This window comes from Coturnix japonica, chromosome 13 (assembly GCF_054131305.1).
Source record: "Coturnix japonica strain WE chromosome 13, WE-NBRP24, whole genome shotgun sequence".
NCBI classification, from domain to species: Eukaryota; Metazoa; Chordata; class Aves; order Galliformes; family Phasianidae; genus Coturnix; species Coturnix japonica.
The window spans coordinates 8,726,236-8,746,021 of NC_140675.1; the positions used below are offsets into that span (position 1 = coordinate 8,726,236).

Here is a 19,786-nt window from a genome sequence, read left to right on the forward strand (position 1 = left end):
GTCAGTGTCAGTGTCAGTCAGTGTCAGTCAGCCGCCCGGCACGGCGGGATGTCCGCGGACCGGCTTTTTCCCTTGGTGGGCACCGGGACGGACCGAGGCCGTCTGCGTTGCTCCTCCGGGACGAGCGTGAAGCCGAGGACTCGTTCTGTCTTCTATCCGCTCGTGCTGGAGCCCACACTGCCCTGCCGTGCCATGGCGGCCCGTGAGGGGGCGCGATCCGCGCTGCTGCGCTGCCGGGTATCGGCGCTGCGCTGCTCGGCGGGCACTGCGCTGCCGGGTATCGGCGCTGCGCTGCTCGGCGGGCACTGCGCTGCCGGGTATCGGCGCTGCCGGGTATATGCCCTGCCGAGTATCGGCGCTGCGCTGCTCGGCCGGGCGGGGCAGGCGGCGGGCGGACGCCGAACCGTTATTTGTGTGTCTGTGGAGTGAAGCTTCTGAAGAGAGCCGCGAGCGCAGGCGCAAAGCCGGGGTTGTGGTTTTACTGCTGGGAATGGAGGACGGTGGGAGAAGCGAACGTGCGAAGCGCGGTGCAGCGATTCCAACCCGGTGACGGGCCGGGCCTGACGCGGTGAGGTCGGTCCGTTCCGCGCTGCAGAGCCGCTCTCAGCTCTCAGCGTTAATCCTGGCGGCTCATCCCCGCTGTGTCCGCGCCGTGCGTAAATCCCGCGCGAGACAGCGCGGTGCGAGCACGACGCTGGGCTGAGGGCGGCAGAAGTGCGCCCGAAAATGGCGCGAGTTGAAGTTAAAGACAGGTGAGGCTGCGAGAACACCCGACCTGTCGGATCCTTAGGGAACAAAGCGAATGTGCTGGCAGAGATTGCCGAGCAAACGATTCCGACTTGTTACAAGCCGTCCCCTGCAGGGCAGCTGAGCAGCGGGAGGCTCGGCACTGCCAGAGCCCGACCTGGGAGCCCTGCTGTCAGCATGCGGAGCACCTTGAGAATGTGGCAACATACTATAAAAGTCTGATGAAAAATACATTTTTGTGGAAATAATACATTTATCTTTTATATAAATTAATTTGGAAGTTGTAAAAGTATTTTCTTCATTTGCTTAAATTATTTATATGATTCACTTATTAACTACTCTGAGGAACAGATGGGTAGTTACACTAAGACCATCTTGAGCTAAGTTCTTGTCACAAGCTAACAGGTGATAATTACTCCTGTTATGAAAACTGATCCCATTTTGTTTATAATATTTATAACAGCCTACGTAAACGTATTATTTTTGACAGATTTAATTGCTGATGGAATTATACAGAGATGAAAAACAGAACTTGATTATTGTTGCTTGTGAGAGAGATTGAAACGCCCTTTTCAGGGGATTTAGAAACAATGTGATTTGGTATCAATACGAAGAGCCGTCAGTACCTGACTAGAACATCAATGCAGTCGGCTAGAACATGTTGGTGTAGCTGCCTTGGAGAGTTCAAATCCTGTCTTCTCCAGGCCTGGTTCAAGAGGTGTTTCATCGCTACTTGTACTGATGATTCTGAACTATGGAGGTAAATAATATTTGACAGAAACAGCAAAACTTCACATAGAAGGTGTAACGAGCCGTTACAGAGCTTGTCTGTGCTTCGGAGCAACTCGGTGCTCTTTGATGAGCTTAAGCACTGTGTAGGAATACAAGAAAAGCTGTTCAGAGCAGCAGCTGTGGAGCAAGATAAACAGTGTGAGAACCAAGGACACCTCAGGAAGGAGAAGAAGGGACTCACAGCTCTGATTGGATATGTGCTTGCATGGACAGTTGAAAAGTGTTTTGTAGAATGCTTTGTTGACATGTAAAGGTGGTTGGGAAAGTTGTAAGGGTGGATGGGAAAGTTAGAAAACTAAAACTTGTGAAGGTATATAAAGGGATGTGAGAACTTGTAATAAACGATTTGGATCGTTCACATCTGAGTCCATGCCTCAAACACTGCAATAGGGAGCCCTTTATTTCCCTTTTTTCCTCGCGCTGTCTGTATCCGTGCTGACTGATAAGCAGAGTCTTGTACGCCGTGCTGTACGATTTGACGTTTGAATCGACATTCTGAACTAACTTCCTGATTTGCTCAAAACGTGGGTGGTAGGAGCTGTGCTGCCTGACCAAACGGCTGCGCTGCTATGTGATTGCAATAGAAGATGTTACCTGTATTTTAATAAATACATTTATATTTAAATCAAATACATACCAGAGGTTCTGTGGGTTGTTGTATGTAGTTCTGTAATGAGATCAGGAAGTTATCGCACCAGGAAAGATAGAGCAGCTGAATCCATCTGCAGCGTGGAGCTGCCCCTGAGCAGTTCCAAGGCACAGGTCTGTCTTGGTGGATTTCAGTCTGGTGCAAACCCTGGCCTGTGGATAACAGGCTTCATAATAAACCCTTGGCCAATGAGTTCCTCAGGTAGTTGCCTTGCACATTCTGATTTACTTAGTTCATTCTGTATGAAGACTAAATGAAAGTTTAGCAGCTATTGTGCTTTTTTCTTTCTTCCCCCCATCAGGGAGGTACTTTCCTACAGCAATAATAGGAGGCAAGAAAATAAGGAGTAACTAGTGCAATGCTAATGTGCTGATGCATCAGTAGTACCTGCTGTGCCTGCTGCCTCAGTGACAGTGTCGTGAATTAGACCAAATCCGTCTCCAAATCATAAATAATTTATTTAATTTGAGGAAGCTGTCACAAGCAACCCCAGCGCTCGGCGGCCCGGGGAGCCAACAGCTCCTCTCGCGGCGCGCGCCCCCCACCGGCTGGCCACTTGCTTTTATAGTCTCTCATTTCTTCTGAGTGGCCGGCGTCTCGTGCTTCAGCGACTGCACCTTCTCTGTTACCAGGCTTTACTCTTCCTTGTTGCTGGGGCTGTTGCTTCTTGCCGCCGTTCCCCGTTGCCAGGTGCCCTCGTTCCCCGTCCCGAGCTCGTCCAATCCGGAGCGGGGGGGGCGAAGCGGCGCAAACAGGAGCGGGGAGGGCGGGAGCCGCGGAAAAAGAAACGGCGAAAGCAGGAGCCGAGGGGCGGTTACAAAACCCGTTAGCCCGCTCGACCCCGCTCCCTCACAGCCCCCCTCAGCAACATCCCCCCCAAACTTTTACAAACTTTTTACACCCAACACAATGAACAAACATTTACGAACTTTTTACAACAGCAGGGGTCAGGAGCTGTGCTGCTGAGGTGGCTGTGGTCCTGTGGCCACCCCTCACTCTCTGCTCTCAGCTCTCAGCGCTGACTGAGTGGCCTCTCCAGCCAAGGCATGGAGGACAGAGAGCGTGGGCAGGTGTGTGTTGGACAGTTGATCTGCTGATCTTGGTGTGATTTTGTTTTCTGTTGGTTTTGTTACAAAAAAGAAGTTGCCGTGTGCTCAGACGAGTAAATTGTCTTCTGTTGTTCGGTTCTGAAGAACAGATAATGGAACACTTGCAGTTCTCCTAGAAATAAACTGCAGTGCATGTTCTGTGGTGTCAGGTACTCTACTGTGCAGTTCCAGGGTTGTATTTCATGGCAAATTCACCACTGTGTCCCCATTTCTTTTATGAAATATACAAATGATACAAATGATTTACCTTCAGGGGGACTTTTACTGTGGCTCTGTGGGCTGAGGACCCTCCTGTGTGATGTGCCAGATGTTGCAGGATTTATTTCTGTGCTTGTTTTGCAAGTGATTTGTTTTCTCAGGGTAAGTCATCAGACCATACATAGCGAAACCTGCTGCTTTCAAAGGAAATGCTGCTGCTTTTTTGGTTTGAGAATCTGAAAATCTACTGTTGGTGTGAACAGGTGCCTGTGGGTTGGAGGTACTGAAAGGGGCCGTGCCCAGGTCCAGGATAAGCCTGGCATGGGCTGGAGGTGTTTTTAAAGGCCTTTTGTGGAGGTCTGGCTTTCTTTGTGAGGCTCATTGGTGCTTTTATTTCGAAAAGAGAAACCTTTGAAGAAATAAAAAGAGCCTTTGAGCTGCAGGGATTTGTAGTGCTAGAAGGGTGGGGCAGGGACAGCACTGCAAGATTTAAACATGTGGTGTGAGCCCGGGATCTGAACATGGCAACAGGGACAAAAGCACTGGAAAACACCACCGACAAAGCAGTTTCCATCTCTTGCTTTTCCAGACAGTGCGATAGCCCTGGGGCTGAAGTGTTACATAACTTTGGGTAATTTCTCTGATGGGAGAACCTCAGTGGGGACATCAGTGGGGGGTCACAGCTGCAGCCTTGTCTTGCTGGGGGGCAGAGCTGGGCAGCCAGGCCTGAGGCAGCTGATGCGGTGTTGTAGTGCTGAGCTAAAGACCCCCAGAGCTCCCTGCACGCACCGCAGTTTCTCTTAGTGCTGCTCAGATGTTAGTGTCCAGCGCTGGTAATTGAGAACTTCTGTTTTGGTCCTGGATCTTTTGAGAAAGCTTGTTTGCTAATCATTAAAGAGAACCCTTCTGCTGTGCACACCAACTATTGTAAATGCCATCCAGGTGTTGTTAGTTCAGAAAGAGCAATCAGAATGCTGATATGCACAGCCAGGTATTTGAAAGCTTTGAAACATGGCACTGATGAAACACCATTGCACCTGTTCAAAAAGCTCACCAGGCTGGTTTGGTTTGCTTAGCGTGGCCTGTGCAGCCGTCTGGGAAAGTGTTTTCCTCCTCTTGCTCGTGGTAGGATGTATAGGCCGTGTCTGCATCAGCAGCTGTGAGGCACCCAAACACCAACTGTCAGAAAAATGACAGTGGAGGTGAAGGAGACTTTGTCACTTTGGATTGATGATAAGCAATCTCAGCTGACTGCAAAGTCTGAAAGATTCCTGATGGTGAACCTGGTTTGAGGTAAGCAAACAGCTCACGGTAAACCACAGGGACTCAGTGGGTTACAATGAGGCAGAAAGTAAATCTTAACTTGAGCGAAGCAGATTCCTTTAAGAGGCCCTGGTATGTTTACCTGAGTGCTGATGGTACCCCTGTGGCACTGGTGCTCACTGATCCTGTTATGTGTCAGGGGTTCCAGGGAAAGGGAGTGACAAGAACCTGGACAACCAGCACAAAGAGCAGGAGACAGACAGTGAAGCTCCCTCGAGCAGAGGAGTCATTATCAGTCCAGTGAACCATGAAGTGCCTGTCTCTGCTGTGCTGTAAAGGTCTGGCTACTATCAGGACTGTACTTCAGTCTTTGTATGTGTTGCTTATCTAAATTTTAGCCATCTCAGATTTGGGACTTTGGTTGAAAGGATGGGCTGCTCTCTGCAAGCTGGCTTGCTTGTTTCCAATGGAAGCCCCAGATTAGCCCCAGTTTTTGGCATGTGTTTCTGATTAATCACTGGGGATAAATGCCCAGGTATAGGCCAGGATCTTGAGAGTAGCTCTGCAGAGAAGGACCTGGGGGTCCCAGTGGATGAAAAACTGACCATGAGCCAGCAGCGTGTGCTTGCAGCTAAGAAGGCCAATGGTATCCCAGGCTCCAAAAGAAGATGGGTGGCCAGCAGGGACAGGGAGGTGATTGTCCCTCTCTGCTTTGCTGCCATGAGGCCCCATCTGCAATGCTGCATCCAGGTCTGGAGCCTGGGCTTTCTCAAAAGTAAACCATGGCACTGTTTGCTATTGCACAGACCCCCTACCAGGAATACCAGGAATACATGCACGTTAATGGCTCAGGTTCTTTTTTACTTTTTTTTTTTTTTTTTTTGGTAGAGATTAAGATGTAATCTGACAGGTGGATTATAGCTGCTCTTTTAAGAGCCATTCTTTTAGGGAAAACTTAAATGATTAGGCTAAGGAGAGGAAAAACCTTCACTGCAGAATCTATTTCATATGCTATAAGCATTGATTTGTGAGGAGCTGGAGACTTCCATGTCCTTTGAAAACCACTCCTAGAGAAGGGAAGGCCTTGCACGTGCTTTCCATGAATCTCAGTCACACTGTTCAGCACCCATCTCTGCTGGGCAGGCACCGAGCCCTGCTGGCAGCCCTGCCACCGCAGTGGCTCAGCATGGAGCTCCAAGCTGTTGGGGTCACCGCCTCCACCACACTGTGCAGCTCCCCTCCTGCAGCCCCAGCGATGCTGGAGCACAGCAGGCTGCTGCCACGCTCCTTTCAGACATCCAGCCCAGAGCTGTTCATTGGACAGAGACAAGACATCAAACCTCAGAGCCAAAGGACAAAAGAGGAAAAAAAAAAAGGCAGATACAGGGCAGGTGTGTGTTTTCTTTGTCACGCTACTTTATGTAACTTCACATAACTGTTGCCATAGGAACATTATGCAGGGTACACTTATGGTTTGGCTTTATGGTGTTCTCCACGTACCAAAATCTTACTTAAAGTATTTAGCAAAAAGTAACCTCCGTCCTCCCTTAGCGCTGCACAGAGTGGGAAGCTACTGCTGAGCTTTCAACCTGTTGCCTGGCTTTGAAAGCTTCTAACTCAAAGAAGAAATATTTCTGCATCCTTGTCTAGGCAGTTGAAGTCCCCATTACTTATCTTCTCTGGGTACTCCGACAGCATCTTCTCACTACGACCGAAAGGAAGATCTGATTTCTTGATTATCAAACACACTTGGTAAGCTACCAATTCACATGACATATTGCATGTTAAATAACTCAAGTAAAAATTCACTTTAACTTTGCTGTATTTATATACTATATAAATTTTACATGCTATATATTTACAGTGGGGCAAGTGCTTTTTATCTTTAAAAAAACAAAGATCAAACTTTAGACATCTCTGAACAACACAGCTTGTATAAACCAGACAGATTATTCAGATGAACTGTATTTAATACAGGTTCCCCACTCATTTCCTGATGCAGGACCAGTGAATAATAAGTGCATCACAGTTTGATAGCATTTAATAATAAAAAATAAAATCACAGTATGAATTTGTCTGTAACCAGAAACTTTAGAGACGAAACAAACAACTGAGACTTGAGACAAGTGACGCTATAAAAGAAAATGTAATAAAAACATATGGGAGTATACAAATCGTCTGAAAGATACATTCAGAACTGCATATTCTGATCGTTATGTTCCACTTGCTGAAAACCAGAACATTTTCTCCCAATCTTGAGTGTAATTAAGATGTGAAGTAAATTAGTTTCTAGTGTCAGACGTCGCAGAATAAGGATGAAGCTCTTGCAGAACTTGTTGGAGTTGTTGGAGAGCTCGTGAAGTCTTAAATAAGTCTTTAAATTAAATATACAGACTGTCAGTTGAAGATTTTATAATTCCGTGGTTTTCCTGGTCGCTCTTGCACCAGATGTCTAACTTGGAGTAACATTACATGAATAACACACAATCAACCTGAGTCTGTAATTAAGCAGCATTTGAGATGTTCTATTCCAGGGCATTAGTTTCAGTGAGATATTCACATGGTAATTTACAATGTTCAGCAGTTGTAGAAAGTTTCCACTATTTTGGATTAGAAGTCCATTTTAAAAAAGAAAGTCTCAAGTTAAAATCTAAAAAAAAGTTCTTTCATGGTAAAATTCTTCACAGAAATCTGAAGCACCACTTGTGATTGGGTTTTTTTTGATGGTAACTTTTCTGTTTTGATAAAATCTAAGTATGGATGGTAAGCATGGTTTTGATAATGTTGAGTTGTCGGTATTGATGGCCAAAGGTCTTGGTTTTGGTTAATGGTTAAAGTCACTGATGGGAGTGCTGGGAAGGCAAAAGCCATCACATTAAAGTCGGATCTGATGGTGAGAAGTGTTTGCTTTTGATGGTGAAAAGTTGGTGGTTTTGATGGTTGGTGTAGGTCAGAAGTTGGTGGCTTTGATAGTTGGTCTAATTCAAAAGTTGGTGGCTTTAATGGTTTGTTTAGTTTCAGTATTGAAGGCTTCAATCAATAAACTGCAGCTGAAAGACAAAGGGAAGAAATGTCAGATTCAAGGTGTAGCTGTCAGACTTAAGTTGTAGCTGTCTGGCTCACTGATTGTATTTCTAAACAGAGAAGTCCCAAACCTGCATGCAGTTTGGTCAGCTCTGTGACTGGGGAAGGCTCCTGAGGGCTCTTTCAGTCCCATGTTAACAGCTCTGCTAGCTGCACACAGCATATTAGGACAACGCTTTCACAGTAATAAGCATATGTTATCTGAATGTCTGCTTAGACATCATCCTTGTTCTATTAAAGATCTTGTGGTCAAGATTACCAGATCTCAGCTGAAAAAACAGAAGCTTTCAGAAACTTGCTAGAGAACATAGGAACACAGGAAAATAAGGGCTTTAAAACTTCTCCGTTCTATCTCCCTTTTTCGTAAGCAGCAAGCATCTTCAATGTCCAAGGATATTTTCCTAAGCTTCTGCCGACCACTGATATTGGGTTGTGCATTATCAGCTTTTGTTATAATACCTTCAGCAACTTCTTCTTTGGTAAAAATGGTTTCAGAATCTGGTTGAATAAAAAGATTCCCAGCCTCAAGGCTCAAGTCAGAAGGAAGTTTCCTGGATTCTTCATAGACCAACAGAGCTTCCATCATTACTGTTTCCATAAGAGAATTGTTCTCCGAAGATTCCTGAGGTCCAGGGACACTGCGCAAAATAAAAACACTTTTCTTGAAAGAGATAAAGGTTAGAAGTAAAATTCCATTATACAAAACTAAGTAAAACGACCAACCAACCACAACCCACCCAACAAAAACTTCATGACTACTGGAATCCTTTCTAAGACAATCAATTTAAAAACCTATATTGTATTGTTACATGCTCCTCAGCTCCCAGAAAAGGTGCTTTTTTCCATCTTGCATCTGACTGTATTGCAATAAGACAAACAAAAAAGCCCAACACGTCTTCTTCTACTTGCTGTTCTGACTACCATCAATAGCCAAAACCACTCTATCTGCTCTCCCACTCCAACTAGAAAAAACAATTGAAACACAGATTTCTCACTGACTCCCAAAGGAGAGAGCAGATGATGAAAATTTATACTTAAATATGCTGGTGCTGTAGAAAAGGAGAAATAGACAACATTTTTACAGACAACAGAGGAAAATGGAAAAACATTCTATGAAAAAGCAGAAGTTTTCCATGGGTCACCAACCTGCACCTGAGCAATAGTTGCTGGGCTGATCACACCATTTCTGCTCGTAACATTAGACATACGGAATTGAACTCTCTCCACTAGCTTAAATCTCCCAATTTAAGAGTATGTAGGCAGGTAAAACCAAGAAAAAATTGCAAAAAATCTTGTAATCAAACTGATTTTCATTTTACCTTATTTCCTCTGACAAGCTGTTCAACTGGCCGTATGTAAAGGAATCTAAGATCATTTCTTGAGGGTCCGGAGACAAAGCTATAGGCATCTACAATTACAATGCAGAAGTTAACAGGCAGAAAAATAATGGTATTTGTAGCAGTACTGCAGACTAGTGTTTTCAGAATTTCTACATTAAATGTAAGCAAGATTGCTTTGAGTTAGATGTGCTTGATACGCTTTGCGTGTAACTCCAACTCACACCCAAAAATAAACGTAATGAAATTTATGAACTTCTATCTCAGCTGTACTTAAGTAAGCTGGCATGTTCTAATATCAGCTCAGCTCTGCAAATTCGAATGGGAAAATATCACAAAGTGCTATGAACAAATTTGTGTTGTTTTCTCAGTGTTTAGCATGAATTGGGAACATTATAGCACTCCTGAATACATCACAGGTGAGAAATTCTAGATGGAAAAAACATAACTTACTGTTTCAAGCACTCCATTGGTTTTAGAAAATAACATTTCGGAAGGTTTAGCAGGTGGGAATTGGCAACTGGAATCATCAAGTTTCAGTCCATTCAATTTAGGCTCATTATCTAAACTATTAGCACCATTTAGTGTATCATTTGTTGGCAGCTCATGCTGGGATCTTTCCTCTTCAGCATTCTGATAGGAAGAATGGGAATTCTGCAATGTACAGACTTTTCCAATCAAAATTCCATTAGAAGATATTATGTTGCAATTCCTTGTAAATAAGGACGACGACTCTGATTTTCCTGAAGGCTCCGTACCATAAGAGACTGGATTATCAGAGCTGAGTTTAAGATTTCCATTCAACACTGGCTCAAAAAGGATTTCATCCATAGCGTCTTGTTTGGAAACATTATTAGCAAATAACATTGATGCATTTGAGGTAGACTCTGCTGCAGAAGAATCTGTAAATGTGAATGAAGGAACAGACTTGTTTAGCTCCGCCTCCTCCTCCAGAGCACGGCAGTCAGGCTGTGACGCTGTCTGACGCGCAGGCAATTTGTTACGAATACTGATAGTGATTTTCTGTTTTTTTGATGGGTTAGTTATTGAAGGCCTGGTAATTGCCCAGTTTTGAACACAAGCTGTGGGTGGAGCTGAAGATGGCCTTTTTAAGGTGACACCAACAGTACTGGCATCCTCTTTTGAAGATCCATTTCCATTTCAACAACTTGAATTCGGTGTTTAAAAGGAAGAGATTGCAAGATGGATAAATGCAAATTTGACCAATAGTCTAAACACCTAAAAAGAAAAAAACACCACCCTTCAAATACATCTAGGCAAGCACAATAAATGTTTTTTTCCTAGTTTCCTTTTACTGCATAATGCTTTCAAATGAATGTCATTTTAGAAACCCATTCAAACAACTGCTGCAGAGAGCTACTCCCAAATACACTTATTTTCCCCTTCGAACATACCCCTAAATCCCCAAAATAATTGTTCTGTTGGTCAGATATAAGACAAATGGATTTCACTGTCTCACCTAAAGTGACACTGATAGGAAAAAGGTTGTTTTAATTATTTAAGTATTAGGAGAGTATTTAAATAGTAGCATAAGAGCTGTGAAGAAAGCTGCGCAGGGGGAAGGAAAATAAAACTAAGATGCTGAAAACAAATAGAAATCCCACACTCCACTATCAATTTAGTGCAATTATCTGCTCCCCACCCCCTTTCTCTACTCCTCTAAATTACCTTAATCATATGAGGAGGAAGTCATGGTCCCATAAAACCAGCTTGCTTACTATTAGTCCCTCTCTGACCGAGGAATGAATGGGGATAAGACGGTGCAGGTAAGTAAAAAGTACGTTCTCCAAGTGTCAAATCATAGCATCTTTAGGAAAGAGTAGTGATCTTAATTTAGATTTTGTCTTTCAGCCTACTCTTGCATTAAATCCTATCCAGCAGTTTTAGAAGAATAGTTTATAGGATACAGAAGTCATATATGGAAGACTTAAACAAGACTACACACTAAAAAATAGATAGTGGTTTTTCTGCAGTCCTTTTCAGAGTAATAACTTAGTCTTACACGACTCACCACCTCACATTCTCCCTTCTTCTAAATTAGCCAGCTACACACAACATCTACATAGCAATTTGCACATAGTAGCAATTTAAGGCCAAGCAATGGACACTAATAAATGACAGGGAGTTTCAAGTTAGACAGAACTGAATTAGATCTGCATATATATGTTTATCTGAATTCTTCAAATGGTATTTTACTAGTTCAGAAAGAAAAACACTAGAAAAGAAGAAGAAAATATAAATAACAGGAAAGTAAATATGCTCTGAACACATTTTAATATTTGTTGTTACCTGATATAAAACAGTACATAAGCTTGCTGACTAAGAACTGTTTTGATGTTACTTCGCACTACCGTAGCATCATTCATCTGATACCAAAGTCCATCAGCAGCCTGCAAATAAAGACAGTGGTTTCTTTAGATAACTGCTTGTTTTCCAAATGAAATCACTAACAGGACACCACAGAACAACATATACACAAACATATAATGAAATCTTCTGTTCTAGAAACAATGGTTACCAATAACATTTTAACTGGTCTACCTGCACAAATTTTACCATGTTAGAATGATGTTGATACCTACCTTGATGAAGCAGAAATAGTGTCCCGTATGAGTACTGACTCCACTATGTACCAAAACAGCATATAAGGCATAAAGAAGTGGTTCTCTGATTGACTGTGACATGTAGGCACGAAGATCTAAATACTCAGGATATTTCACTTCCTAAAGAGAGAAGAAGAAGATACAGACATTATCTCCAAATACTTCATTTTGCTAGCTTGGGAAACTAGCATGGAAAAAACATTTCCCAAAAACAAAGACTAGAATTACAAGGCTTTACACCAAAAGCAATGTCTCCTGTTTTGTGATGTCAGCCCATGACATCAGAGGCAACTGTTGCCACCAGCAATGGCAGCGGAGGCTGAACCTTCCCACCAACATTCTGTGACACACCGTTGCCACGTGACAGATGGCAGCAGAGGGGCACACTGAGTATCTGGCCTTTGGAAATGTCCAATTCTAAGATGATAAAGTTGTACTACAGCTGTAAATATACCTTATTGATCTTCGCGCCCGACAAACTTGCGAATCTCTTCAGTGAAATAGTCAGGACGTTCGAAGATCGATGAATTGTATATCGCTTTGATGCGGGAACCATCTTCTTGCATCTTAAAAACAAGCACAGGCCGCTGTTGAAAAGCATCTTGTTTTTCCCCCCATATCAAACAAGTTCTGATGTCTCACAAATGCTTATGCTATTTGAATGGTATTTACTTGCATAATATGTTTTTTCTTTCATAAATCCATACACTGCCTTTCATGTTTGTTAATACAGAGGATAGCAGGATATAAGAGGATATCTCTACAAAACAAAAAAAATTAAGGATTTAGAACATTTTCTTTTGATAGCCAAACAAATGTACTTTTGTTACACCTAAAAGATAAGGCTTCGCAACAGCTTGGAGTGCAGCATGATCAGAAATCAATCACTAGGTTATATCAGGCACGGTACCATTTCCTGTCACACAAAAGTGGCTACTTGGAACTCACATCCTGGATAAACTTTCAGCTTCGTAGTGGAATACAGATACTGAAAGTGGAACAAGGGAGCCTTAATCCTCATGACTAGTTACAGCAAATCGTTTCCAAAATGGATCATCTATCAATATCAAAAATACAAGAGAAGCACGCAGTCACTCTACAAGTGGGATATGTCTGACTTATGTCTTTATGTACTGATGTTGTCTGGAAAGATACTGAAACCATCTGGAACTCTTTGGAACACAATTTTGAATGTTAAGTTTGGTGCATTGCCCACTCAAAGGCAGGATTTACAGTGCAAGCAGTAAAATATAACAGGTAGCACAAAGACTTCATCAAGAAAAGTACTGTCAACAGCTAACAAAAAGAAAGAGTAAAACTGTCTCATTTCAAATTCTGCTGTCAAAATACAAAGCAGAGAGTTCCAAACCGGAGGAGAAAGATCAAAAAAGAACCCCTTCTTCAAAATAAACAAAAAAATCCAAGCGTTTAGTAAAATTCCATGAAAACTGTGATTAGATACAAAGTTTTAAGGCAGCCACCTTTACTAGGAAAAAAATAATCATGGTAGGAATGAAAAGACAAATGTCAAATGCAAGAATGTCAAAGAAAAGACAAATGTCAGATGCAAGTAATAGGATAGTTTATCAGCAGTGGACAAGACACTGTGCATGCACAAGGCTGTTCTTTCTCAATTTGCAAAAAGACTGAGAATCCTAGCTTCATGTGGGACTCAGCTGCACAGAGCATGTCAATGAAGGGCTGTGCAATTCAGATGTGAGTTGCTTATTACATTTATCTTATTCTTCATCACACCCAATCTGTTAGTTATGAGAATTCTGAATACACGTCATGACACTGTCTAGGATCAACAGACTAAAATGAACTTGGGGTTTTAATATTTTAACAACCTACTGGATGCTCTTCATTCACCATACTAATTTTCTTACAGTTTTCCAACAACAAAAAGGAGACACTGCATTTTGCATTTGGAAGGTCAGACAGAAATGCTACAGAAACAAACCTGGCAGACTTTGCTTTTCTGAGTGTACATCTGAATAACAACTTGTTTTGCCAAACTACATTATCCAGATGTTCAATTACTTCTCACATACACAGAATGTTTTTCGTATCTTAACTTGATATGCTTTCACCAAGTGAAGGCTGGGTGGAAAGTAGTTCATTTGAGACAGCAGTAGTCCACATTTTTCAAGAACTGTTCAAGGCGCTGTATTGTGAGCCACAGAGACTGCTAACATGACTTATCATGAAGCCAGCTCGGCTACTAAGTCTAACTTTGTTTCCCAGGGAATGCTAGGATCTTCAGGAACCTGCTGTTGCCTCCCATCCCAAACTGCTATCCACAGCAATTTGATAAGTAGTGGTGAGCTGAAGCAGGCATCTTTTAACTTACGGCAATAGGAATATTTCAGCTCAGAACACGCATCTTGGAGTCCTGACAAGCCAGAGAGGAGACAGGACTTGAATGAAATAATGTCAGAGAATGGTTTCACTTATTACATTTACAGAGTATGTATCATTTTCAAGTTTTGAATTATTTTAGTGCATCAGTTGTGTAAACAAAATGAAGTAAAAGCAACAACAAAGGAGCTGTGCCTCTTTATTTCCAAATGAAGTAAAAAAGTAGCTTATGGTCTCACTAATACAAATAATACACTAATTCAGTATCTAGTATGAATATGTAACTAGTAATAGTCTTACTTGCAATTTTAAAAAATTGCTATTTATAGCAATTTTCACCATCCAGCTGTTCGGGTTTCACAAATTGTTCTAAAGCTTTGGTAACAGATGAAGCTGCATGGAGAAATAAGAAAGAAGAGCGTTAAGTCAAAAGAAATTCAAAGTTCCAAAGACTTACAAGTAGTTTATGAGAGAATCTTGCTAATTCCTACTTAGGAGATCTACTATGAACCAGAAAGCACTGCGAAGAAAGAAGCAGAAATAATACACTCAGTACACACCTCATTTGAAGCAACCTTACTTTGAAACAAATAATTTTGCATTACTACAGACAGCATCTGCAGTGTACTTTGTCATCAATAATGGGGACCATCAAACTAATCAGTGTAATAATTACACTCATATCAAGGTAGAACAACAAAGAAGTACAACAGTGTGAATACAGTAGATATTCTTCCAGCTTAAAGCCAGTGCAGATGTGGAGATGGTTTACAAGGCTTCCACAGAAAGACAAAGTCCAACCCACTTCCCAATCACCACTCAGCTCTTGTTTCAAAAACATATGTTTTTTAAGTTGAATGACTTTACTTTAGACAGTTGTACACGTATTTAGACATCTTGAACTATAGCTACAAAACATCTTACCCTTATATCCAGAGGTATATCAAGGAATGCCACATATGTATCCGAAACTGCTTTGCAGTTCAAGCACTTCACTGGATTTAAAAAAAACAACAACAAACAACAAATGCTTTACTAACAATATGTGAAAGAGAGTAACTGCCCAATCTCTAACTAATGATATGTACTGCTTAAGTCACTCAACAGAGAGCTTTACTACAAAAGATACAGAGCAGTTCCAAGGACAGTAATATTGTTTAAATGTACCTCTGGATCTTAGAAATCCTCCAAATATTTAATGAATGATGGTGGTTGCTTGAGAAGATCTGTCTAACCTGGAAATAAATGAGAATCACACCTCAGAAGATTTGAGGTAGAGACTCAACTATTAGAGACAGTAGAGACAAACTGTTGCTATTTCAACCTCAGAGCTGCCCCACAGACTTCAAATAGCGTTATAAAGTGCTCACACGACTGGGTGTGCTCAAGGGAAAGCTTGTAGTTGGCAAGTGGGGGTGTGTAAGTTTCATAGTTTCGTGCGGGTTGGAAGGGACCTTAGAGATCATCGAGTCCAGCCCCCGGGATTCGAGCCTCTGTGTAGCAGAGCGGCACTTCTACCACTTGCGCCACAGGGGGGATTCGAACTCCGGGCCCCAGTGTTGCAAGGCAGCGTCTTTAACCACTGCGCCACCGGGCAAACACTGTAGAGCAGAATAAAACACGTATTCCAAGATTGAAGAGTCCAACTCCAACGGTTTGTGTTTGCTGCCAATCCATACAAATCTTCTCAGGTGGAAAAAGAATCCTTTGCGGTGGAGCAATTCCGTCGTTAATGACTGCAAGAAGGTTGTATTTCAAAACATGAGGGTTTTTTGCTTGTTTAAAAAACAAACATTTAAAATATAGCATTCTGCAGGAGCACCCAAAAGAACCAACAGTAATCCAAGAGAGGAAGTCTTATTATCCCCTTTCTATCGCCGAAGTCGCCTGACTCGGAGCCGTCCCGGACCGATCAGCAGTGACTGACCGCGTGCTTCCAGGCGGATCTCGGGCGGTTGCTTCGAGCAGGAACCCCCGGCCAGAGGAGCAGCCCCGCAGCTCTCGGGAGCTGACGCAGCCGCTGACGCAGCGCTGGGCGTTGCCTGGCAACGGCGGGAAATTTCAACGGGCACAGGGAGCGACTAGTCGCTGCCACCAGAGACGGACAGGAGGGGTCCGGGTCCGGGTCCGGGTCCGGGTCCGGGTCCCGGTCCAGGTCCAGGTCCGGATCTGTGCACCTCGTGACTTCCTGTTTCAGTGCTGGTACGACTTCAACATGGTTGCTCCCCGGCGAAAGGCTGCTGCCAGAAATACTGAGGAGACCCAGACAAGGGTCCCATGCCCTCAGAAACGGGAGGCAGCAACCAAGAAGACTGCAGCGACCCAGACTGAGGTCCTGCACATCCTGGTAGGAAGGCTGCTACCAAAATGTCTGAGGAGACTCAAACCGAGCCGCCAACGCGAGATGCTGGTGTGCAGGTCTCTGGCTGTACTGAGTGCCAGAGCCTGGCCCTTGCAGTGCTGGGTGAGGGAGGCAGTGATTGTGTTTGCTGCAACCAGGTGAACTACTCAGCCTCGTAGTTGACCTGAAGGAGGAAGTGGAGAAAAAAAAAAGAAAAAAGAGTGTGAGAGGGAGATTGACTGGTGGTGTCAGTCCCTCTCAGCCTCAGGTTCTCAGCACACAGCCGAGGCTCCTCATGGAGCACATCAGCCCCTGCCACCTTACAAACAGGTGGTAAAGGGGAACCAGCCAGCTGACAGCGCTGCAGAAAGCCCCCTGTCCTCTCTTCCCCTAGCTGCAATTTGAGAAGGGAGGAGGAGTGGAAACGGGTACCTGCTCGGCGGAGGGGGCATCCCCCATCCTGACCATCCCTGGCTCCCCAGGTGCCTCTGTGTAACAGGTTTGAGGCCCTGGAATTTGAGGGGGGGGACGAGTGAGAGTGTGCAGACAGGTTCAACCATGAGGTTGCCTCAGGCGAAGTGGTCGCCCCCAGCTCTCAAGACTGCTTCTACCCATAAGGACAGAAGGGTGATTGTCGTAGGTGTCTCCCTTCTGCGAGGAACGGAAGGCCCTATATGCTGGCCCAACCATACCCTCAGAGATGTGTGCTGCCTTCCCAGGGCATGGGTCAGGGACATTTCAAAGATAATACCTGGGTTGATACCCACTTTTAATAATTCAGACTGGCGGCGAGGAAGTTGATAAGGAAAGCCTGAGGTCTATCAAGAAAGACTTCAGGGGAATGGGGCGAATACTTGAAGGAGCTGGGGTGCAGGTGGTCTTTTCTTCTATGCCCGTGGTGTCAGGGAAGTGTACAGAGAGGATCCAAAAAACCCAACTCTTAAATATATGGCTTAAGAGCTGGTGCAGACACAAGAATTTTGGCTTTTTTGACCATGGGGCAATTTACACTGCATCTGGCATGATGGCTGCTGATGCAAGCAGCCTGTCCCTGAGGGGTAAGAGGATCTTAGCTGAAGAATTAGCGGGACTCATTGACAGGTCTTTAAACTAGGAACGAAAGGGGAAGGGGGCAAAATAAGGGCTACTGGGGTTGAACAAGTCATTCGAGGGCTTGTACCAAACTCCATGGGCAATGACGGCAGAGTGCAAAGGGAGGGAGTAGGGCAGGGGGATGCTGGGGATGCTGCTGTTCTAGCGGATCCTAGATCCCTTATAAAGGTGGTGAGATGGATAGCCTGACTGAAGCGCCTTTAAACCAATGCACGCAGCCTGAGTAACAAGCAGGAGGAACTGGAAACTGTGATGCACTCGGAAAGTTATGACACTGTTGCTATCACAGAAACATGGTGGGATGACTCCCACAATTGGGATACTGCCATCAACGGCTATAGACTCTTTAGGAGAGATAGGTGAGGTAGGAAGGGTGGGGGAGTTGCTCTCTATGTCAGTGATTGGATAAACCGTGAGGAGCTCCCTATGAGAAACAGTCAGGAACAGGCTGAGAGCCTGTGGGTTAGGATTAGAGATGGGACTAATAAAGGTCAGCTGGTATTAGGGGTATACTACAGGCCACCTGATCAAGGGGAGGCTGTTGACGAGGCTTTCTTGCTCCAGATGCGTGAGGCGTCTGGCTCACGGGCTCTTGTCCTGGTCGGGAACTTCAACCATCCGAACATCTGTTGGGAAAACCACACAGCGAACTGCAAGAGCTCCAGAAGGCTCTTGGAATCCATTGATGATAGCTTTCTGGTTCAGGTATTGGACAGACCGACCAGAGGTCAAGCGTTGCTGGACCTGCTGCTCACCAACGCTGAGGAGATCACCAAAGGCGTCAAGGTTGGAGGCTGCCTGGGCTCCAGCGACCATGCCCTGGTTGAGTTTGTAATCTCAAGCGATGTGGGCCTAGCAAAGAGCAGGATCAGGACACTGAACTTTAGAAGAGCAGACTTCAAGCTACTCAATGGAATGCTGGCCAAGATTCCCTGGCATGATGCCCTCAGAGACAAGGATGTTGAGGAGAGCTGGCTGCTCTTCAAGGATGCCCTCCTGGAAGCACAAGAGGTCTCAATTCCTCTGAATAAGAAAGTGGGCAGGCAAGGTAGGAAACCGGCATGGCTCAGCAAGGTCCTGCTGAGAGAACTGAGGGCAAAGAAAGGGGTGTACAAGCTCTGGAAACAAGGCTGTGTCACCTGGGAAGAATACAGGGATGCCGTCCGGACTTGCAGACGTGGGATCAGGGAAGCCAAGGCACAGGCAGAACTGAACTTGGCGAGGGACGTGAAAAACAATAAGAAAACCTTCTACAGGTACATTGGCCAGAAGAGACAGGCCAAAACGGGCGTACCTACTGTGGTAAATTTAAAAGGAGAAGAGAAAGCTGAGGTGCTGAATGAGTTCTTCACCTTGGTCTTCACTGGTGGCCAGGATTCTAGTCTTTTTCATGTCCCTAAGCCCTGCATCCCCAAACCTCTATGTGGGGATAAAGGAGGTAAATCCCTCCCCACTGTAAGGGCAGACCAAGTCCAAGAGTGCCTCCTTAGATTGAATGAGTACAAGCCTATGGGGCCAGATGGCGTGCATCCCAGGGTCCTGAAGGAGCTGGTTGAGGTGGTTGCCGAGCCGCTCTCCATCATCTTTGAGAAGTCGTGGCTGTCAGGTGAGGTCTCGGATGACTGGAGGAAGGGTCACGTCACTCCCATATACAAGAAGGGGAGCAGGGAGGACCTGGGGAACTATAGGCCGGTAAATCTTTAAGAGTAAAACCTTTAGATCTTTCCGATGATCTACAATATATAGTACCACCACGCCTAGATGTTGCCTTTTTTGATTTTGAAGATTGCAAATTACAAAACCATAACATTCCACCCCTTATTCCACATCACTACATCATGCTTAACTTTTATCAACATATAAACAGAACAGTAGTTAACATGCATTACATATGTACATACAGATATATGTGTGTGTATATATATATATATATACACACGTGGAATCTCAGGCTGCACTACCCCAGCATCAAATTTCCCTGTGGCACACACTGAACATCCTTGATGGCCTGAGGTCTCATGGGCCCACCGAGCTAGGAATAACTCTCCCTTATTCTGCCAGTCCAGGTCTATCTGGGCCACCTCAATTCTGGCAGCTCAGTCTACCTGGTGGTTATTTTGTTGCTCCTCTGTTGCTTGACTCTTGGGCACGTGGGCATCTACATGATG

The 19,786-nt window shown here is 44.3% G+C and overlaps 1 protein-coding gene across 1 annotated transcript; it reads right to left on the minus strand.

Moving 5' to 3' along the window:
* Positions 1 to 7,999: 7,999 nt before the first annotated feature.
* On the minus strand, positions 8,000 to 19,428 carry LOC107320538 (ubiquitin carboxyl-terminal hydrolase 42). The gene is given in 13 exon segments (XM_085514905.1): positions 8,000 to 8,480; positions 9,162 to 9,250; positions 9,633 to 10,356; positions 10,870 to 11,007; positions 11,490 to 11,590; positions 11,783 to 11,923; positions 12,258 to 12,369; positions 12,741 to 12,746; positions 14,485 to 14,557; positions 15,082 to 15,159; positions 15,332 to 15,394; positions 15,742 to 15,900; positions 19,302 to 19,428. Coding segments are annotated over 13 exon segments (2,151 nt in total). The 3' UTR covers positions 8,000 to 8,140.
* Positions 19,429 to 19,786: the final 358 nt, after the last annotated feature.